This window comes from Candoia aspera, chromosome 2 (genome assembly GCF_035149785.1).
Source record: "Candoia aspera isolate rCanAsp1 chromosome 2, rCanAsp1.hap2, whole genome shotgun sequence".
NCBI classification, from domain to species: domain Eukaryota; kingdom Metazoa; phylum Chordata; class Lepidosauria; order Squamata; family Boidae; genus Candoia; species Candoia aspera.
Window position 1 is genome coordinate 248834619 of NC_086154.1, and position 19802 is coordinate 248854420.

The 19802-nt window shown below is 42.0% G+C and overlaps 1 protein-coding gene across 1 annotated transcript in view; it reads left to right on the forward strand.

Moving 5' to 3' along the window:
* The window catches only part of ADAMTS12 (ADAM metallopeptidase with thrombospondin type 1 motif 12), a 177879-nt gene that overhangs the window by 83436 nt on the left and 74641 nt on the right, over positions 1-19802 (forward strand). The window contains exons 4-7 of the mRNA XM_063295767.1: positions 2302-2498; positions 6444-6527; positions 11100-11224; positions 16752-16901. Coding sequence (XP_063151837.1) covers positions 2302-2498; positions 6444-6527; positions 11100-11224; positions 16752-16901 — 556 coding nt within the window. The remainder of the gene's footprint in view (positions 1-2301; positions 2499-6443; positions 6528-11099; positions 11225-16751; positions 16902-19802) is intronic.

The window sequence follows — 19802 nt, forward strand, 5'->3', positions numbered from 1 at the left end:
TTATCCTGGCCTGGCAAATTGCAACTCCTTATCTGGATTATTGTCTACAAAATCCATCAGATCAATTTCAAGATCATAAATTCAGTCCAAGATTAGAACACACAATGACTGAGTCATTGAGAAAGAATGACAAAGGTGACAGACAAATCAAACACCAGATATTTTTTTGTACCAAGCAGTTTGACAAAGCAAGAGTCGAAAGTCATGAATTGAGATTGTTCTGAAGGGCCGCAAATCACAGCTTAGGACCAGAGTCCTTTAAACCTGGTATGGGTCCCAATAAACACACCAAGTGAGAAATAGGATAACCCTTTTATTTGAGCGCTCAAATAACAAGGGGGTCTCTCCTCTGAAAAGGAGAGCCCTTTGTGTTAGTAGACAGCACCTTTCATACCATTATCCATAAGATACAGTTACAAGCATAAAATGATTATTGGGCAATTTCTGTCACAGGGTACATAGGCATGCATACATTCGTGTTATCTATGTTAACTATACACTACATCTATACCCATCACGATTTAGGAATTTCTCCCCTCCTTCAGGTGTAAAATTCCACCTTGGCCCCTCCTTTGGGAGCGGAATGATCTAATTGCAGGAGGAGACTTTAACATTACAATTACCTGTCCGGTTACTTTTGGACAAGATATCCCCCATATGCGCGTGCTTGCATGCTTGTATTATCTTCTGGTTCTGGTCTGTATTCCCTTCCTTTATCTTCCATTCGTGCCATCTCCCAGCTTATACCTATCATGTACTTGTCAGCCTCCCTCATATTCCAGCTTATTCTTAGGCATTCTTATCCCCCAGGAGACCCTTGAAGCTCTTGAGACAAGGAAGCTATTATTTTCCTTGACAATTACAGCTTACACAGTTAGCTGAACACATACATTCCTTACAAGAAGGATGCTGGTAAAATTCTGTCTCCACAGTTCCACCAGCCAACCCTGCCAACAATTCAAGAATGGGAGACTAACATTGGAGAATACACAGCAATGGCAAAACTGTGTGTATTCATAATAAAAGTTTAATTAAATTCAGGCAGGAATGTCTCCCTTACATACAATATATCACACAACAAAGCAGCTTTAGACATTTGGAATATGGTTCTTAAGGAAAAAAAGAGAATAATTTAAAAATATCAGATGAAACAATTTAAATAAATATAAGCAACAGTCTCTAATATTGTTAATACTTAAGTAGTGATTAGTGGCTAGAGACAATGGAAGGGAAGGGAAAAGTAAGCTATCAAATGTTCCTCCTTGAAGATGTTTTATTATGGTTTACTTTTTTAATTTCACTATTTTGCTTTTCAGTATCTATACTACACTTTAGTATTTACTATTTAGTAAATAGTACTATTTACTAAATAGTAAATACTATTTACTGTTTACTAAAATACTATTTTTAGTATTTATGTTTACTATTTTAGTATTTTTTTAGTATTTTACTGTTTCATCAAGGTTGCTTCCTAAATTTTATAAGCTCATTCAGACACAGTTGCTCTGATCAAGCCTAGTTTCTCTCAGCAGGTTACTCTCAAGTAACCCTGCCCAGTTCAATTGCCTCCTGGCATTGCTGAGCACTTCTACCTCTCTCTTCTGAAGTTCTACCCACAGAAATGAAGAGGAAAGTGTGCTTTTCCTGTGGGTGAATGTTCCCTACAGTATGAATTGATGAACAATGATGAGTGAAGCAGGTTTATAACTATAACCAAAAGGAGATTTATTTAAGATACACATTATAGGGAAAGGTGAAGAGTATCATCCAGCTAACTATACCCTACCAAGAGGACAGTCAGAGAGCAAGTGGTCTGTCTGGTGTGTCTGGGAACAAAAAACAGAAGAAAATGACCTAAGATTAGCAATGCCATGGACAAGCAGTAGGAAGAATGAAAGACAAAGGGGATACAAGAGTAAATCCTTAACTTTCTATCTCATCCAACTAGCCCTTCTGATCAATAGGTTTTGAGGTGTTGAAGAGTCAGTGCCACTGAAGACATACTTCTAACAAGATGGTGGTGTTCCAAAGGACAGGATGGAGGAAGCTTCTGGTCTTGATTAGAGTCTTGTTGGTCTAAGTCAGGGATGATGGGTCTGTTGCTGCCTTGTCATCGCTTCTGGAGCCCAGAACTACTATGTCTGGTTCTTGAGACATGTCCTCTTGGTTGTTCTCCTTGTCTGAGGTGGGCTTGTGACCAAAGTGGTCCATGTAATATTTTGATCCTACGAGAAAGAGAAATATGTCAATTATAGTACCTTCACAGAAAATAAATTCAACACTATTTGATTTGTGTTTCAGAAACGTCAATTTTTTTCAAACAGCAAGAACTTCGAAGGGAGAAGTGGGAAAGGAACCGTGTGACGCCAAGAACAACCTACCGACGTTCTGTCAGTAGAGAACGATGGGTGGAGACTTTGGTGGTTGCTGACAGTAAAATGATTGAATACCATGGAAGTGAAAATGTGGAATCCTATATCCTCACCATCATAAATATGGTGGGTCATATAATTCATTTCTCCCTTAGCTTTGCAGCCAGCATATATCATTTTCTTAGACTGAAGGCTACCTTTGGCCTTTGAATAGAAAGGAGCCCCAAAGTTGATGATGGCAGGACAAAGACGTTGGTGGCTGGGTGGGGTGAAAGCTAAATTTGATTTAATTTGATGTTAAAATAATTAAATCTAAATTGAATTAAATTCAGTTAATGTGATTATCCCATATATTTAATAATTTTCTCGTGTCTCATTAAAAATTTGTTGTTTATTCGTTTAGTCGCTTCCGACTCTTCGTGATTTCATGGACCAGCCCATGCCAGAGCTTCCTGTCAGTCGTCGACACCCCCAGCTCCCCCAGGGACACGTCCGTCACCTCTAGAATATCATCCATCCATCTTGCCTTTGGTCGGCCCCTCTTCCTTTTGCCTTCCACTCTCCCTAGCATCAGCATCTTCTCCAGGGTGTCCTGTCTTCTCATTATGTGGCCAAAGTATTTCAGTTTTGCCTTTAATAGCATTCCCTCAAGTGAGCAGTCTGGCTTTATTTCCTGGAGGATGGACTGGTTTGATCTTCTTGCAGTCCAAGGCACTCTCAGAATTTTCCTCCAACACCACAGTTCAAAAGCATCGATCTTCCTTCTCTCAGCCTTCCTTATGGTCCAGCTCTCGCAGCCATATGTTACTACGGGGAACACCATTGCTTTAACTATGCGGACCTTTGTTGTCAGTGTGATGTCTCTGCTCTTAACTATTTTATCGAGATTTGTCATTGCTTTTCTCCCAAGGATTAAGCGTCTTCTGATTTCCTGACTGCAGTCAGCATCTGCAGTAATCTTTGCACCTAGGAATACAAAGTCTTTCACTGCCTCTACATTTTCTCCAAGTTGAATAGGTAGGGTGGGAGTATACAGCCCTGCCGTACTCCTTTCCCAATCTTAAACCAGTCCGTTGTTCCATGGTCTGTTCTTACTGTTGCTACTTGGTCGTTATACAGATTCTTCAGGAGGCAGACAAGATGACTTGGTATCCCCATACCACTAAGAACTTGCCACAATTTGTTATGGTCCACACAGTCAACGGCTTTAGAATAGTCAAACAGAAATAGATGTTTTTCTGAAACTCCCTGGCTTTTTCCATTATCCAGTGGATATTGGCAATTTGGTCCCTAGTTCCTCTGCCTTTTCTAAACCCAGCTTGTACATCTGGCAATTCTCGCTCCATGAACTGCTGAAGTCTACCTTGCAGGATCTTGAGCATTACCTTACTGGCATGTGAAATGAGTGCCACTGTTCGATAGTTTGAACATTCTTTTAGTGTTTCCCTTTTTTGGTATGGGGATATAAGTTGATTTTTTCCAGTCTGATGGCCATTCTTGTGTTCTCCAAATTTGCTGGCATATAGCATGCATTACCTTGACAGCATCATCTTGCAAGATTTTGAACAGTTCAGCTGGGATGCTGTCATCTCCTGCTGCCTTGTTATTAGCAATGCTTCTTAAGGCCCACTCAACCTCACTCTTCAGGATGTCTGGCTCTAGCTCACTGACCACACTGTCAAAGCTATCCCTGATATTGTTATCCTTCCTATACAGGTCTTCTGTATATTCTTGCCACCTTTTCTTGATCTCTTCTTCTTCTGTTAGGTCCTTGCCATCTTTGTTTTTGATCATACCCATTTTGGCCTGGAATTTACCTCCGATGTTTCTAATTTTCTGGAAGAGGTCTCTTGTCCTTCCTCTTCTATTGTCTTCTTCCACTTCCGCGCATTGCTTGTTTAAAAATAATTCCTTATCTCTTCTGGCTAACCTCTGGAATTTTGCATTTAATTGGGCATATCTCCCCCTATCACTGTTGCCTTTTGCTTTCCTTCTTTCTTGGGCTACTTCTAGTGTCTCAGCAGACAGCCATTTTCCCTTCTTGGTTTTCTCTTTCTTTGGGATGTATTTTGTTGCCGCCTCTTGAACAATGTTGCGAACTTCTGTCCAGAGTTCTTCCGGGACCCTATCTACTAAGTCCAACCCCTTAAATCTATTCTTCACCTCCACTGCATATTCCTTAGGAATATTAGTGAGCTCATATCTAGCTGATCTGTGGGTCTTCCCTAATCTCTTTAGTCTGATCCTAAATTGTGCAGTAAGAAGTTCGTGATCGGAACTACAGTCAGCTCCAGGTCTTGTTTTTACCGACTGTACAGATGTCCGCCACCTTTGGCTGCAAAGGATGTAGTCAATCTGATTTTGGTGTTTTCCATCTGGTGAAGTCCATGTATAAAGCCGTCTCTTAGGTTGTTGGAAGAGAGTGTTTGTTATGCAGAGTGAATTGTCTTGGCAAAATTCTATCAGCCTATGTCCTGCTTCATTTTGTTCTCCCAGGCCATACTTACCTGTAATTCCAGGTGTCATTTGACTGCCCACCTTAGCATTCCAGTCTCCTGTGATGAAAATAACATCTCTTTTAGGCGTGTTGTCCAGTAGGTGCTGCAGATCCACATAGAACTGCTCTACTTCAGCTTCTTCAGCATTTGTGGTTGGGGCATATATTTGGATCACTGTGATGTTAGATGGCTTGCCCTGAATTCGAATTGAGATCATTCTGTCATTTTTTGGATTGTATCCAAGCACTGCTTTAGCCACTTGACTATTAATTATGAAGGCTACTCCATTTCTTCTGTGGTCCTCTTGTCCACAGTAGTAGATCTGGTGGTCATTTGATGTGAAGTGGCCCATTCCAGTCCATTTCAGTTCACTGACGCCCAAAATGTCTATCTTTAATCTTGACATCTCACCAATAACCACATCCAATTTGCCCTGGCTCATAGATCTTACATTCCAGGTTCCAATGGCGTGTTGATCCTTAGAACATCGGATTCGCCGTTCACCACCAGCACCGTCGGCTGCTAGCCGTCCTTTCGGCTTTGAGCTAGCTGCGTCATCACGTCTGGGGCTAGTTGAACTCATCCTCTGTTCCTCCCCAGTAGCATTTTGACCATCTTCCAACCTGGGGGTCTCATCTTCCGATGGTATACCGACATATCTCTGGTTGTACTGATCCATTTAGTTTTCATGGCAAGAATACTGGGGTGGGTTGCCATTACCTTCCCCAGGGATCACATTTAGTCTGACCTCTCTGTCATGACCTTCCCGTCTTGGGTGGCCCTTCACGGTTTAGCTCATGGCATCATTGAGGTGCTGAAGCTCCAGCACCACAACAAGGTAACGATCCTTTGCTGAAGCTCATTAAAAATAGAAAGATGCTTTTGTGGAAGAACAGTTCTTTACCCTAAATATGCCCGAAGAAGTATGTAAAGCACAGATGTAAGCTGGGGAAAACTGTGTAAGACTCACCCAAACTATGTCAACAAAGCAGCAATACTCCCAGTTCAGCTAAGCTCCTTAGTCCTTATCCACAGCAACCAACACAAACCCTGTGTAGGTTTGCCTTGCAATTAGTTTAATTTAGTTTAATTTATCCTTGCTTCTTCCAGCCCTGTGTCCCCTGACCTCCAGATATATGGCACTTTGTTCCAATAATTTATGCTGTTCTTTGACCGCAAAGATTTGTTTGTTTGTTCCAATAATTCCAAATCAGCATCACTGGATCTCTTTCCTTTTCCTTTTTCCTTTTGGCTCTTCCTCTTTCCCCAATCATATTTAGCTTGTAAGTTCTTTGGAACAAGGAACTATCTTTTGTTTGCTGCCAGATACTTTGCTGTTGACCAATGGTGTTCATGTGGATGGGGGACATGTGTCAAAAAGTCAGGATGAGGGCCACAACCATGTCATCAAAGCACATAAAAAATGGCATGGTTTTGGCTGCCATTTTGACCTCTTTGACACCTTTGATGCTTACATACTGTAGAAATAAATTGTATCATCACTAATAGGAAAAAAAAGATACCTATACAGAAGAGGAATCCACTAACTCCATATTGCCTGGCTTTGATTCAGGTGGCAGGATTATTCCATGATCCGAGCATTGGCAACGCAATCCATATCATGCTTGTTCGGCTTATACTTCTTGAAGAAGAAGAGGTAAGCCCTTGGTCTCCTGGTTAGTCCTTGCCTTGATGATGTCATTGAAGGAAGATAGGTTTCAGTAGATTGTACAGAAGGATGAAAGAAACCAGGTTTAGTCAAATATATTTTATTAATGTGTGCCCATTTTGACCAAGTTCATTTGATAATAAAATGGTAGTTTTGTGCTACATGTTCTTTTTTTTAAATGAAAAAAAAAAATCAAAATACAAGATACAAAGTATTGGCAAAACACATACATATACTAAAAAATTACAATTAAATGAAACAATTCTTAAACTTAAAAAAATAATGGAACATCCACCCCAAAAGAAAAGGATTAAAAAAAACCAAACTAAGAAAAGAGAAAAAATCTAAAGTATATATTAAACTTATCAGTAGTCACTGGTTTACTAATAAATACCATATAGTGCTATAGTGTAATCAATACAAAGTATAATTGTAAAATATCCCCAAATCTCTGTCAAAGTAGTACATATTGCTTCATCCTTTGATACTTGTATGTGATGAAAAAGGTAAAAAGTCCCCTGTGCAAGCACCAAGTCATGTCTGACCCTTTGGAGGGACACTGTTTTCACTACATTTTCTTGGCAGACTATAGCGGGGTGATTTGCCATTGCCTTCCCCAGCCGTCACCTTCCCCAAGTGTTGGAAGTGCATTAGCATGTAAAGTGAGTTCATCCCAAGATGCAACTGTAAGGAAGCTGTTTGTTGCCACTCCCACTTCCTCTCTCTCTCTTCCTCCTTCTTCCACCGAGGGAGAAGCAGCATGCTTTTGCAGCTCTCTCCATCTTGGCCCTAAAAGCCATGTGGCTGCCCCTTTTCTTCCACGCAGCTCTTGGCAGCTATAGGGCTGAGAGTTTAGTGTGAACTAAATTTAGGAAGAACAGAAGATACAAGGAACTTCATTTTCCACCGAAGATGGATGTAACAACAATAAAGTCAGTAAGAATTCTTTTACTTATCTTAACCTATTCTGTCTAAGCATGTGATTCTTTATGCTTGGGAGGGCTGAATGTGTAAGATCAATAACCTGTGTTTCTCTGACATGCTCATTAAACTATCTAAGATAATATTATTTTTCTGTGCACAGCTTCTTCCACTGTGTTAAACTCTGTTCCATTATGTGGTTCTAGCAGGCCACCAAATGGCTTCACCCAGCAAGCTGGGTACACATTTTACCGACCTCGGAAGGATGGAAGGCTGAGTCGACCTGAGCCAGCTACCCAGAGAGAATCCAGCTTCTGCTGGGATCGAAGTTGAGTCGTGGGGAGGGTTTTGGTTGCAATACTGCCGCCTGCCCCTCTGAGTTTAAAACCAATGGCAAAATTGACAGCTTTGATTCAAGAAAAGACGTTAATTTTACCTCTGATTGGTATATGGATTTGATGATTAGAACGACAATAGAAAAAATGAAACTTATGTTGTAAACTTAGAGTAAGAGTTTAATTTAAATTTATACTTATATCTGTTGTAAAAGAATGTTGGAAGTCATTCTTTTGCATTCTTTTTCTTCCTGCACTTTTGATTTTGTTTTCTATTTCATTCTTTACTTTTTTCTATGTTCTCTCTTAATTATTAGTTCTTGTTAGTTTTTATCTCTTTACTTTAAAAATCTCATTATTTCAAAAACTGAGTTGAAAACCACAATATTAATTATTTTTGAAAATTAAAACGATTAAATACACAAATGAACATATATTAGAACATTTGTTCTAATACTAATACTAGTTCTAATACTTCTACACTGTATATATGTTTGAAGTATTGTCATATTTAGGCTGACCATATGTCCTGTTTTGAACTGGACAGTCCTGTTTTTTTTTAACATTTCCCGACTGTCCCGTTGCTTTAATATAAATGTCAATTTTGTCCCGTTTTTTAAAAATGTTGGAGCCGTTGTTGGGAAAAGCGGGAAAAAAATTGAAACTGAAATTGAAAAGGAGGCTGACTTGGCAGTAGTTCTCAATCTGGTGGGAAACCCAGAGCAGGAACCGCAGGAACAGCTGATTGGTGGTGAGCAAGAGGAAGAGTCGCTGCCGCCAATCAGTGCAGTGGAAGACGCTCGGAAAAGCACACCCAGCAGAAAAGAAGCCGATTGGCTCTCAGGCCATAAACGGGAAGAAAATAAAAGGGCGCGCCATAGAGGAACAAGTTGTTGGGGACAACTGTTCACTAGACTCCGTTCCTGTCCTCCTGTCCCAGCTCCTGCACTTCTCCAGCCTCCTGCTGCCTCGTTCCTGTCCTCCAATCCCAGCTCGCTGCCACCCCTGCACCAGCCTCTCCGGACCCAACCATTGCTGCACCTCCCCCTCCTGCACCTTCCCAGCTTACTGTCAATAACTCTTTTATTGTCTTTTTTGGGAATACGGAATATTACATAAGTTTAACCCCATCCCGTTTTGCCACCCAAATGTCATATTAATATATTTAAAGGCCTGAGAGAACAAAGTCTTTGCCGAGTACTGGAAAGACAATAAAGTAGACACTAAATGTACCACATGGAGAAGGATATTCCAGAATTGAGGTGATCTTTTTCTGAATAATTACCCCCTGCAGTTAGAGCAAGGCCATGAAGATGACCAGAGGGTATGAGAAGGAATATATGAGATGAGGTATTCAAGGGTTAAATAGATTGTTAATACCTTTTCCGAGAGCCAGTTTGGTGTAGTGGTTAAGGCACCAGGCTAGAAACTGGGAGACCGTGAGTTCTAGTCCCACCTTAGGCACGAAGCCAGCTGGGTGACCTTGGGCCAGTCACTCCCTCTCAGCCCTAGGAAGGAGGCAATGGCAAACCACTTCTGAAAAACCTTGCCAAGAAAACTGCAGGGACTTGTCCAGGCAGTCTCTGAGAATCGGACACGATTGAACAAATTAAAAAAAAAAAGCTCTTTCAATTGGAACTAGATTATTTATTTATTATTTGGATTTATTTGGCTGCCTGATTCACAAGAGCAACTCTGGGCCACTTACAATTTGACGAAACATGAAAACAACACAATTCAATATACTTTTGGAAGATAAAGAACAACAGGATAACGGAATAACAGAAATAACAATAATAAGAGCAGTAACTGAGGCCAACCCACACATATTTCATTTAAGGGATTCTATGTATGTAGGCTCCACCACAGCCTGGCCCAATGCATGGGGGGAAGAGCCAGATTTTTAGGGCTCTGCAGGAAGACAGAAGGGTTCAGGCTATCCAAACTTCGGGGGGCATGATGTCCCACAGGGAAGGCACTGCAACAGAGAAGGACTACCTCCTGGGTCTCACCAGGTAGCATTATTTTGTGGAAGGACCAGAAATATGTCCATTCCTCTGGATCACAGGATGAGCAGAGGCAATTGGAGATAGGCAGGGCCTCAAGTAACCTGGCCAGCCTTTCTCAACCTTTTGACCCTAGAAGAATCCTTGAAATATTTTTCAGGCCTTGATAAACCCATGCACATTCAGGCTCACATGTAGGCCAGACGTTACAAAATTATTGTATTCGTTTCATGGGTAGGCCTGTATATATATGCATGCATTAACAGTGTTCTTAAACTAAAAATAAAGAATGAAGCTTACCTGTTTAATGTGAAGTTGCCAGAATTTGAAGTAATTTTTTAAATAAATTGTGATCTCCTAGGGAATCCCTAATGACCTCTCATGGAACCCTAGGGTGCCATGGAACCCCAGTTGCAAAACCCTGCCTTATGCTATGAAAGGCTTTTCAGGTGATAACCAGCATCTTGAATTGCACCCAAAATCTTTGGGAGCCAGTGCAGCTCACTAAGGTGGTGTTCAAGAACAGCCCCATGTAGAGCACATTGCAGTTATCTGGATGGGAGGTGATTAGGGCATGAATGACCATGAGTAGGGCCTCCAGTTCCAGGAACGAGTACAATTGGCATACTATAGCCCTGGGAATATATCTGCTCAGTCAACTTTTACAGAGTAACCAACCCTTCATTTTTCCTCTTCAGAGATGCACTCTACAGTATAGAACAGTCTTCTTCTAGAGCAATGTTTCTGAACCTTGGCAACTTTTAAGATGAGTGGACTTCAATTCTTCAACTCAGCATGACGTCAACATGCTGGCTAGGGAATTCTGGGAGTTGAAGTCCACACATCTTAAAGTTGCCAAGGTTCAGAAACATTGCTCTAGAAGAAGACTTAGTATTAATTACAGTATGTGTGCTTTCAAGTAAGATAAAATGTTCTAAATTTCATGAATATGCTTCACATTTCCTTTCGTTTAGGGATAACCTTTGGTTCAAAGTAGAAAACAAAAATAATGTTTGATCTTAAGGAAGGTATTGCAGTTTCTTTTTCTTTTCATTCTGTGAAGGCTTTTCAATTTTTCCTATTGTATTGGCTTTTTTCCCCCTGACCTATCTTCACTAATAACATCTTTTTTCCTCAAATGCCAGGACTCAGTAAACTACTATCATAATGATGTCTCTCACTTCATGCAGTGACAATATTTATTAAAACTAAATTATTTTACCGGGCTTGGTAATTATTGCAGATACTGCTAGTCTTCTGGCAAGATAATTCATTTCCCTTTCCCCCTCTCTTTTTAGCAAGGGCTGAAAATCATCCATCATGCAGATAAGACTCTAGCCAGCTTTTGTAAATGGCAGAAGAGTATCAACCCGAAATTGGATACAAACCCACTTCACCATGACGTAGCAGTACTTCTTACCAGGTAGGATGTTCCCCTCATATATGAGGTTCTTGTTCTATTTCTGAATGAGGTGCCTATCAGAGTTTGGGGAAATCGATGCCTGTCTATTTTTTGGGAAGAGGCAGAGGTAGGATTTCTCACTGGAATTAGTTGAAAACAGCTTTATAAACTATCTAACGTTTTCTAGGGATTTCCTTTTAGGTATGCTTTGCTTGTATATTTGCAAATAAAGCAAAAATTCTAAACGCTTGCCTCCGTGTAGTGCTCTACAGTTGCAAGCACTTCAAAATAGTCTGGACCCTTAATGTTTCTTCCAGGATTTAAATAATTTTTTGAATGCACTTCCCCACAGCATATACATTTGTCAATGCATTTTCCATCTAAACATATATTCCTGAGCACAATGATTAGGTTCACTTAACATGCAATGGGCAAACAAATCGTATTATGGCTTAAGGCTTAGTGCGCTAGATTTTCCATAGTCAACCAGAAAAATCCAGATGATCACTAGATGGCAGCAAAGAGATACAAAAACATCGGCACTTTGCTGGCATCTAGTGGCTGTGGTGATCTTCTCAGCAGTCTATCCTATTCTAATATATTAGTGAATGCCACTAATTTGCCTCAAACATAAATATTTTATAAGTACTTTTGTACATTATTTGAGCCAAGAATTATGCAGAATTGGATAACTGAGTTCCACCCATCAGAGGGGAAATTTGAATCTAGTTCCTTTGCTTCCAAATACACAAATGATCAAATGAAGTTTACCAGAAGCAGCAGACAGTCTGCATCTCCAGATGTTGTAGAATTACAACCCCTAGTATCCTTCACTGTGACCATGCTGGCTGGAACCATTGTGGTTCTGTAACATCTGGAGAGCCAGTATTTCCCATCCTTGTCCTAGAATATCCTTATTCCCTTCCTACTTTTAGTTACAAGCTGGTGTGGCTTAGTTACAAAGATCTATACATCAAAAAGTTGTGTATTTGAATGAACTTATGAGACAGTTTTGCTATGCCACTCCATTGAGTCTCTGCCTCTTTATGCACATATTTTCAACAGAGGAACTAAAGCACACTGTTCTCCCTTACTGGGTCATTAGAAAGATTTCAATAAGATACTGCATGTAGCATGTCTCATGTGTTATACTGGTGAGAAAGAAACAGAACCTACCATTGATGTACCATACCCAGCACCTACACGATTTTTTTTCTTGGTTCTTTTTTCTTCTAACTAGGCTGACTATACGTCCCGTTTTGAATGGGACAGTCCCATTTTTTAAACATTTCCTGACCATCCCGTTGTTTTAATATAAATGTCAATTCTGTCCCGTTTTTTTAAAACATTGGAGCCATTATTGGGAAAAGCGGGAAAAAATTAAAAGTGAAATTGAAAAGGAGGCTGACTTGACAGTAGTTCTCAATCCAGTGGGAAACCCAGAGCAGGAACCGCAGGAACAGCTGATTGGCAGTGAGCAAGAGGAAGAGTCGCTGCCACCAATCAGTGCAGTGGAAGATGGTTGGAAAAGCACGCCCAGCAGAAAAGAAGCTGATTGGTTCTCAGGCCAAAATGGCGGGAAGAAAACAAAATAAAAGGGCATGTCAGAGAGGAACAGGTTGTCGGGGACAACCATTCACTGGACTGTCCTCCCATCCCAGCTCGCTGCTGCCCTCAGCCCTCCTGCACTTCTCCAGCCTCCTGCCGCCTTGTTCCTGTCCTCCCATCCCAGCTTGTCACCGCCCTCAGCCCTCCACTTCCCCAGCCTCCTGCCACCTCGTTCCTGTTCTCCCATCCCGGCTCGCCACTGCCCTCAGCCCTCCGCTTCTCCAGCCTCCTGCCACCTCTGTTCGTGTCGCCACCGCCCTCAGCCCTCCTGAAACCTCTCTGCCCAATGCCACCCCTGCACCAGCCTCTCCAGACCCAACCATTGCCACACTTCCCCCTCCTGCACCTTTCCAGCTTACTGTTGATAACCTTTTTATTGTCTTTTTCGTGAATATGGAATGTTACATAAGGTTAACCCCATCCCGTTTTGCCATCCCAATGTCCCGTTTTTGTCTCAAGGAAATATGGTCAGCCTAATTCTAACTCTGTCTTGATCCTCCTTTCCATAACGTTCCAGTACTATTCAGTCTTATCCTCTGTTAAATCAAAGGGTAGGAAGGGGACATTTAGGCTACTCAGTCCCACCTTCTGCTCAATTCAGGAATCTAAATTAAAGCATCTCCAACAGCCTCTGCTTGAACCCATCTAGTAACTGAGAGCTCATCATCTCTCTAGCTCATTGGTTCACTATCCAAATACTCTTACCCTTAGGGTTTTTTTTTTAACTTTCACTCAGCATTTGCCTACTTGAATCAATTATTCTATAGCTGCTTGGGGTCATAACTCTGCTAAGTATTGACTTACCAGAATGCTATAGTCCCCACCTATAGGGCCCTCCCTATTATCCCTGCTTGCCTTTATAATTTTCTGGACAGGCAGACTCTCTTCTAGACTTGGTGGTGGTGGTAGTGGTGATGAGGATGACAACTTTCTAAGAAAGCTTATCAGCCCATTTGGATGTCAATATGTCAAACTCTTTCCCCAAGCTCTGGGACAGAGTGAGATTAGAGTGGAAGAAAATGTGTGGGTTGCATCAGGGAAGTTGGCTGTGGTGCCAGGTTTTTCTATTTTTCAGTTTATTGGTTTTATTGTTCTTTGCTTTTCTTATGTATATGTTGTTTTATTCTTGGTTGTAAGCCATGGAAAGTTTGGTTTGTGTACAAATGTTATCAATCAATCAATCAATCAATCAATCAATCAATCTCTTTGGTAGTTCCCCAAACATCCATTCACCTAGAATGGTGGTGGTGGGGGGGAATCCCAGGTTTTAAAACCCCATGCATAGATGTATACGTAAGCTTGGATTACTCTGTATTGGGGCAGACAGATTTGTTGTATCTCTTTGTCAGCAAGAAAGGAACTAATCTAGCCTGGTCAAGTCTGTGAGATTACCTCAGAGAAAGCCAGTTCCAGGAGAAGAGTAAAAGTAAGAATTTAATGCCAGGATTTATGGCCATGATTTACACCCATGCCTTGATGGAATTTTTAAAGGTTAATAAAAGAACTCCAAGCAGCTAACAACAATCTTGCAAAGTAGAAGCGTGAACCAAAAAGAAACTTGTACATTAAACTTAATTATGTTCAGAAAAGAATTCAGTCTTCACACAGTAATTAGATGAAGAGAAGAAAAAAAGGTAGCTTACATTTATTCAGTAGATCTGGATACAAGTAGCTTCATAGTAGAAAGCGCTTATTCATCACTGGTTCTTTGTAGATACTTTTATGGAAATAGAAATGTCTGCATGCAAGCGAGATGAAAGGATGAGAGCTGCATTCTGCAGCACCTCCTGCTTGCAGGTGTGCCCAAGAGGTAATGGAGATTGGTAATCCCCAAGCCCAAGAAGAAGGAGGAAGTGGAAATCAGGTGACCCATGTGACATCCCACAAGCACAATAGAGATGTGTTTACTAGAAAGACCCCCTTATGCTTATGAGACAATGCTGAGTTGACCCCTGATAATTCCAACATGCCTGAGGTGAGGCCTGACAATACGTTAGCCAGCTCCAATTATCCATAATTATTAACCGTGCTGGCTGGAACTCATGGAGACTGTTGTCTAAAACCTTTGGAGGACATCATATTGCCTAACTTTGCATTAATTTTTATTCAGAAATCTTTACAAAGCAGAGCCTTATCTACTAAACTAAATAAAATGAAGAAGAAATGTTTTTGGAAAACAACTCTGGTCCTCCAAAACTCTTTCCCAGATAGAATAAATGCAGAAGCAAATATTTTTGGTTCTCAATTATCAGCGTCTTTTGGCTTCAGTAATCACAGGGCTGTCTTGCTTGTGACTTTTCCTACAACAGTGCTTGTTAACAATAATTGCATGCTTTTGAATACTGCTATAATGATCTGAAATCTGTGACTTGGTTTGCCATTTTGTAAAGAGACCGCTTCATGTGCTACAATGCCTTGTTTCTAATTTAGGACTTTATTATTCAACATCTGAACTGAGTTTATGGTAAGGAGCATGTAGAATGAGAATAGAAATCTTGTTAGACCATGGGCTATAGTGATTGGGGGAAAAAACGCTGTAACAAATGCAGAAGGAAGTTTGTGAAAAGATCATTTAGTGCATATTAAACAACCAAAAGCATCTATGAGATTATTATTATTATTATTAAAAATTTTAGCTGTACATTATACCAGGATGATCACAGGCATCAATGTAGCTATAGGCACTTTTCCTTGGTAACCATCCTGTCACATCTGACTTTGTTTTAAAAAGATTATTTCAATTTTTAAAATATTAACAGAATGTGGCATGCTGCAAAGAAAGTGCATAATTTGTGGGAGGCTGCAGCTAAGAGCTTTCTTTATGTTCAAACAGATAGTAGCAAACTGAGATGAGAGGACCATCCTGGGTATTAGAAGGCTATTGGGGAGCATCCTTACCAGTTTGTTTTCTGATAAATTGGAGGTTTGTGAATAGAGAAACACCCATCCCCATAGCATGCATTTTGTGAAAATGCCTACAAGATGTTCCTAATATTCCAAATGTGCCCATCAACCCCCAAACATTGCTTATTCCTGCACTGGGTTCTGGGCTCATGACATTGGAGCATTTGCATAATGCTTTGTTGGCTGATGGCTTCATTGGAACTTGCTTTCTGTAATGTGTTGGAAAAGCAGGAATTGATTATGTACTTTGGTTCAGACTAAAGTCTCAACTAATTGCAAAGTTCTTATACTTAGCAATACACTTCACAAACTGTCTTCAGAAAAATAATAGGCAGGGTAAAGCTCCCTGGTTATCTATGAGCTACACGCTTAGATGGCATCAAAAGGCACCTGGCAGAACTCTTATAAGGATGTACTTCCTCTGCTTAAGTCCTGATGAATGGTATTCACCAGAGCAATTAATAGGGCTTTGCAGTGCTTCGGAATTCAAGGGAAAAAGATGCTGTGATGCTAGAGTGCTCACACAGCACTTCTTAAAGCAGCTGCATCTTTTCTTAGGATTGCTTAGCTGAATTTAATGTGTTCACTTCCATTATGTGAAGGGTTGCTCAGGGGTTAAAGAGCGGAAGAGATTTGAGGATTTCATTCAGTACAAATCTCATAACCTCTTCAGGGGTGGCCCTAAGGTCGGTGTTTCTTTGCCTCCTTCTTAAGGCAAAAGTCACACAACAACAGAGGGAGAGATAAAGAGAAGCTGCTTCTCCTTCTCCTTGTTTCTATTATTTAAGGGACAAATAAAAAGACTGTGGTTACAAATGAGGAAATGCAGAGCAACTGGAGGTTGACAGTGGGACCTCTGCTGAAATATGAACGTTGGCAGATCTCCAAGAATAATGTTTGCACCAACCCCATTAGGTACACTTTCCTAGAATTAAGACCACTGAAAACAGTGGCCCTATCTTCTGAGTGTGGGATTACACTGAATGCACAGGTTTTGTTTTGTTTTTTAACATCAAGCTTTTTGCTATGGTCCCAGAAAAGACATTTGTGCTGGCATGAATCAACCCTGCGAAACCTTAGGCTTGTCCCATCTCTCGGGAATGTGTCAACCACATCGGAGCTGTAACATCAATGAAGACTCTGGCCTGCCTTTGGCATTCACGATTGCCCATGAACTTGGACACAGGTATGAACTTGTTGGAAGTCTTGGGGGGAGCGGGAATTAAACAGATTTTTTATAGTTTAAACAGAAATTGCAGAGCCAGTTTGGTGTATCGGTTAAGGCACTGGGCTGGAAACCGAGAGACCCTGAGTTCTAGTCCTGCCCTGGGCACAAAGCCAGCTGGGTGACCTTGGGCCGGTCACTCTCTCTCAGACATAGGAAGAAGGCAATGGCAAGCTACTTCCAAAAAATGCTGCCAAGAAAACTGCAGAGGCTTGTCCAGGCAGTGTCCTAACAGTCAGGAACCACGCTGAGACAAGGAATAGGTCTCTAGTGTTTTATTACTGCTACATTAGACAGAAAATCCTAACAAACTGAAGAAGCGTGGGAAAAACCCAGACAGATAAACCCCAAAAGTCAAGGCGGGTCTGATCTGTGTCTCTTTGAATGGCTGCTTAACTCTTCAGTTCTACGCATGTGTTTTCCCCCCTGGATAGGAGCCCCTTCCAGCTCGCCATTAGTACTCATGACATCACCCTCCACTCCAGATTCACATTCCATTTCAGCCCCCTCCCTTCCAGAGGTATCATGAGAGTCCATCTCCCCCTCCAAGCTCCCATGGGAACTGGGCAACGATGGAAATTCTTCAAAGGAAAACTCCTCCAAGGACGAATCAGTGCTGCTCTCCAGGTTTGATAATGCTTCTGGCCCAGGTGGCTGCTGCTGGAAAATAGCTAGATAATTAGAAGATTCTTCCCCACTCCCCCTTGGGAAATGCAAGCCAGAGGTGGAGGGCTGCGGCTCCCCCTCCTCCTCTCTCTCTGGCCTCAGAGCCTCTGGCGGGGGTGGAGGTTGCCAACTTATGAACTCCTCTGCTAGGGATTCCTCTGCTTGCTCAGTGAAGTGAAGAATCTCTGGTAGAGTGCGAGGCTTGGGTTTGTGAGGGAAAAGCTGATGGAATCGTTGAACCAGCGCTGGTGCATGTACATCTCTGGCATTTTCCCATGTGCACTCTTCCTCAGGGTACCCTTTCCAGTGTATTAAATATTGGATGCCCCTTCCCCTCCTCCTAGAGTCCAGAATTTCCTCAACTTCATATTCCTCCTCCCCCTCCACAATTACTGGAGGTGGGGGGGCAGTTGCAATCATAAGGCACTTGGGGGAGGGTCCTTGGCTAGCAAGGCTCTGTGAAAGACTGGATGGATTTTCATGGATGCTGGCAGCTTTAAGCGATAAGCCACTGGATTTATCTGCTGTACCACAGTGAAAGGGCCCACAAACTTAGAGTCCAACTTCTTGGAGGGCCTGGTAGAGGTCAAAAACTTGGTAGAGAGCTATACTTTGTCTCCGACCACAATCGCTGGCCCCTTTTGTCTGTGAGCATCTGCAGCTCTTTTGTAAGCACTCTTTGCCCTGTTCAGCTGCTCCTTTAACAACTCCTGTGCGGCTTGTTGGTCTTTAAGAAAATCAGCCGCGGCTGGAACAGTTCCCTGCTGGGAAGAGGTGGGCAACACCCGAGGGTTAACCCTGTAGAGTGCTTGGAAAGGAGACATATTGGTAGAGGATTGCACAGAGTTGTTATAAGTAAATTCTGCCATGGGGAGCAGGGCTGGCCAATTGTCTTGCTGATAAGTGGTGTAACACCTGAGATACTGCTGTAACCATTGGTTAATTTTCTCAGCTTGCCCGTTACTAGCCAGATGATGCGATGATGATAGGTGGATCTGGACCCCTAATGACTGGAAAAGGGCCCTCCAGAACCTGGAAGTGAACTGAGGGCCTCTGTCACTCACCAAGTGATTTATCATGCCTCTATACCTAAAAACGTGGTCCATAAACAACTGTGCTGTGGCTTGCGCAGATGGAAGGCCCTTGCAAGAAATAAAATGCGCCATCTTAGTGAAAAGGTCCACCACCACTAGTATGGAAATCAGCCCCTGGACTGGGGGTAAATCAGTGATGAAATCCATGGAGATTGTATCCCAAGGCCTACTGGGGGTGGGTAGGGGTTGCAAGAGTCCTGTGGGCTTCCCTGGGAGAGGCTTGGCTCGTCTACAGGTATGACAAGAAGCAACATAGCCCTTTATGTCTGCAGTCATCTTAGGCCACCAGTAGTCTCTCAGAGCTCTATGGAGAGTTTTGAAAACACCTCCGTGGCCTGCCGTTTGATGGTCATGGCAAAGTCTCAGTACTTCTTCCCTCAATGAGGGGGGGATGTATAATCGCCCACTATGCCAGAGGATTCCTGCCTCCACATTAAATGGGGAGGCAGTGTCTTGCGGGCTCCTCTGGAGGTCATCCATCCTGGCCCTGGCATATGGGTCCTGTTGCTGCTGAGCTCTGACTCTTGTAAATAGGTCCTCTGCTTGTCTCCCTGCTGCTAAAATCTCTGTCTGGTTCCCCCTCATAGACTGCTGAAAGTTGTGAGGTTGTAATATAGTAGCCTGTACCACCTGGTGAGTAGCGGGGGTTGCCTGAATGGATCGAGGCAGGGCATCTGCCAAACGGTTCTGCGCCCCGGGAACATAAGAAATAACAAAATTGAAATGGGAGAAAAACTGGCTCCATCTGATTTGGCATGGGGTGAGGGATCTGGTGCTTTGTAGAAGCTGTAAATTCTTGTGATCAGTGCAAACTTTCACAGGAAAGGTTGCACCTTCTAGCCAGTGCCTCCACTCTTGAAATGCTGCTTTAATTGCCAGCAACTTCTTGTTAAAAACATCATAGTTTCTCTCTGCTGGTGAGAGCGTGTGGGAGAAAAATGCACAAGGGAGCAATGTATTCTCTGTTTTGTTTGTATATTGCAATAAAACAGCAGCGATAGCAAAATCTGAAGCATCTGAATGCATTATGAATTGCTTCGTGGGATCAGGGTGCTTTAAAAGCGGCTGGGATGCAAAGAGTTGCTTAAATTCTTGGAAGGCT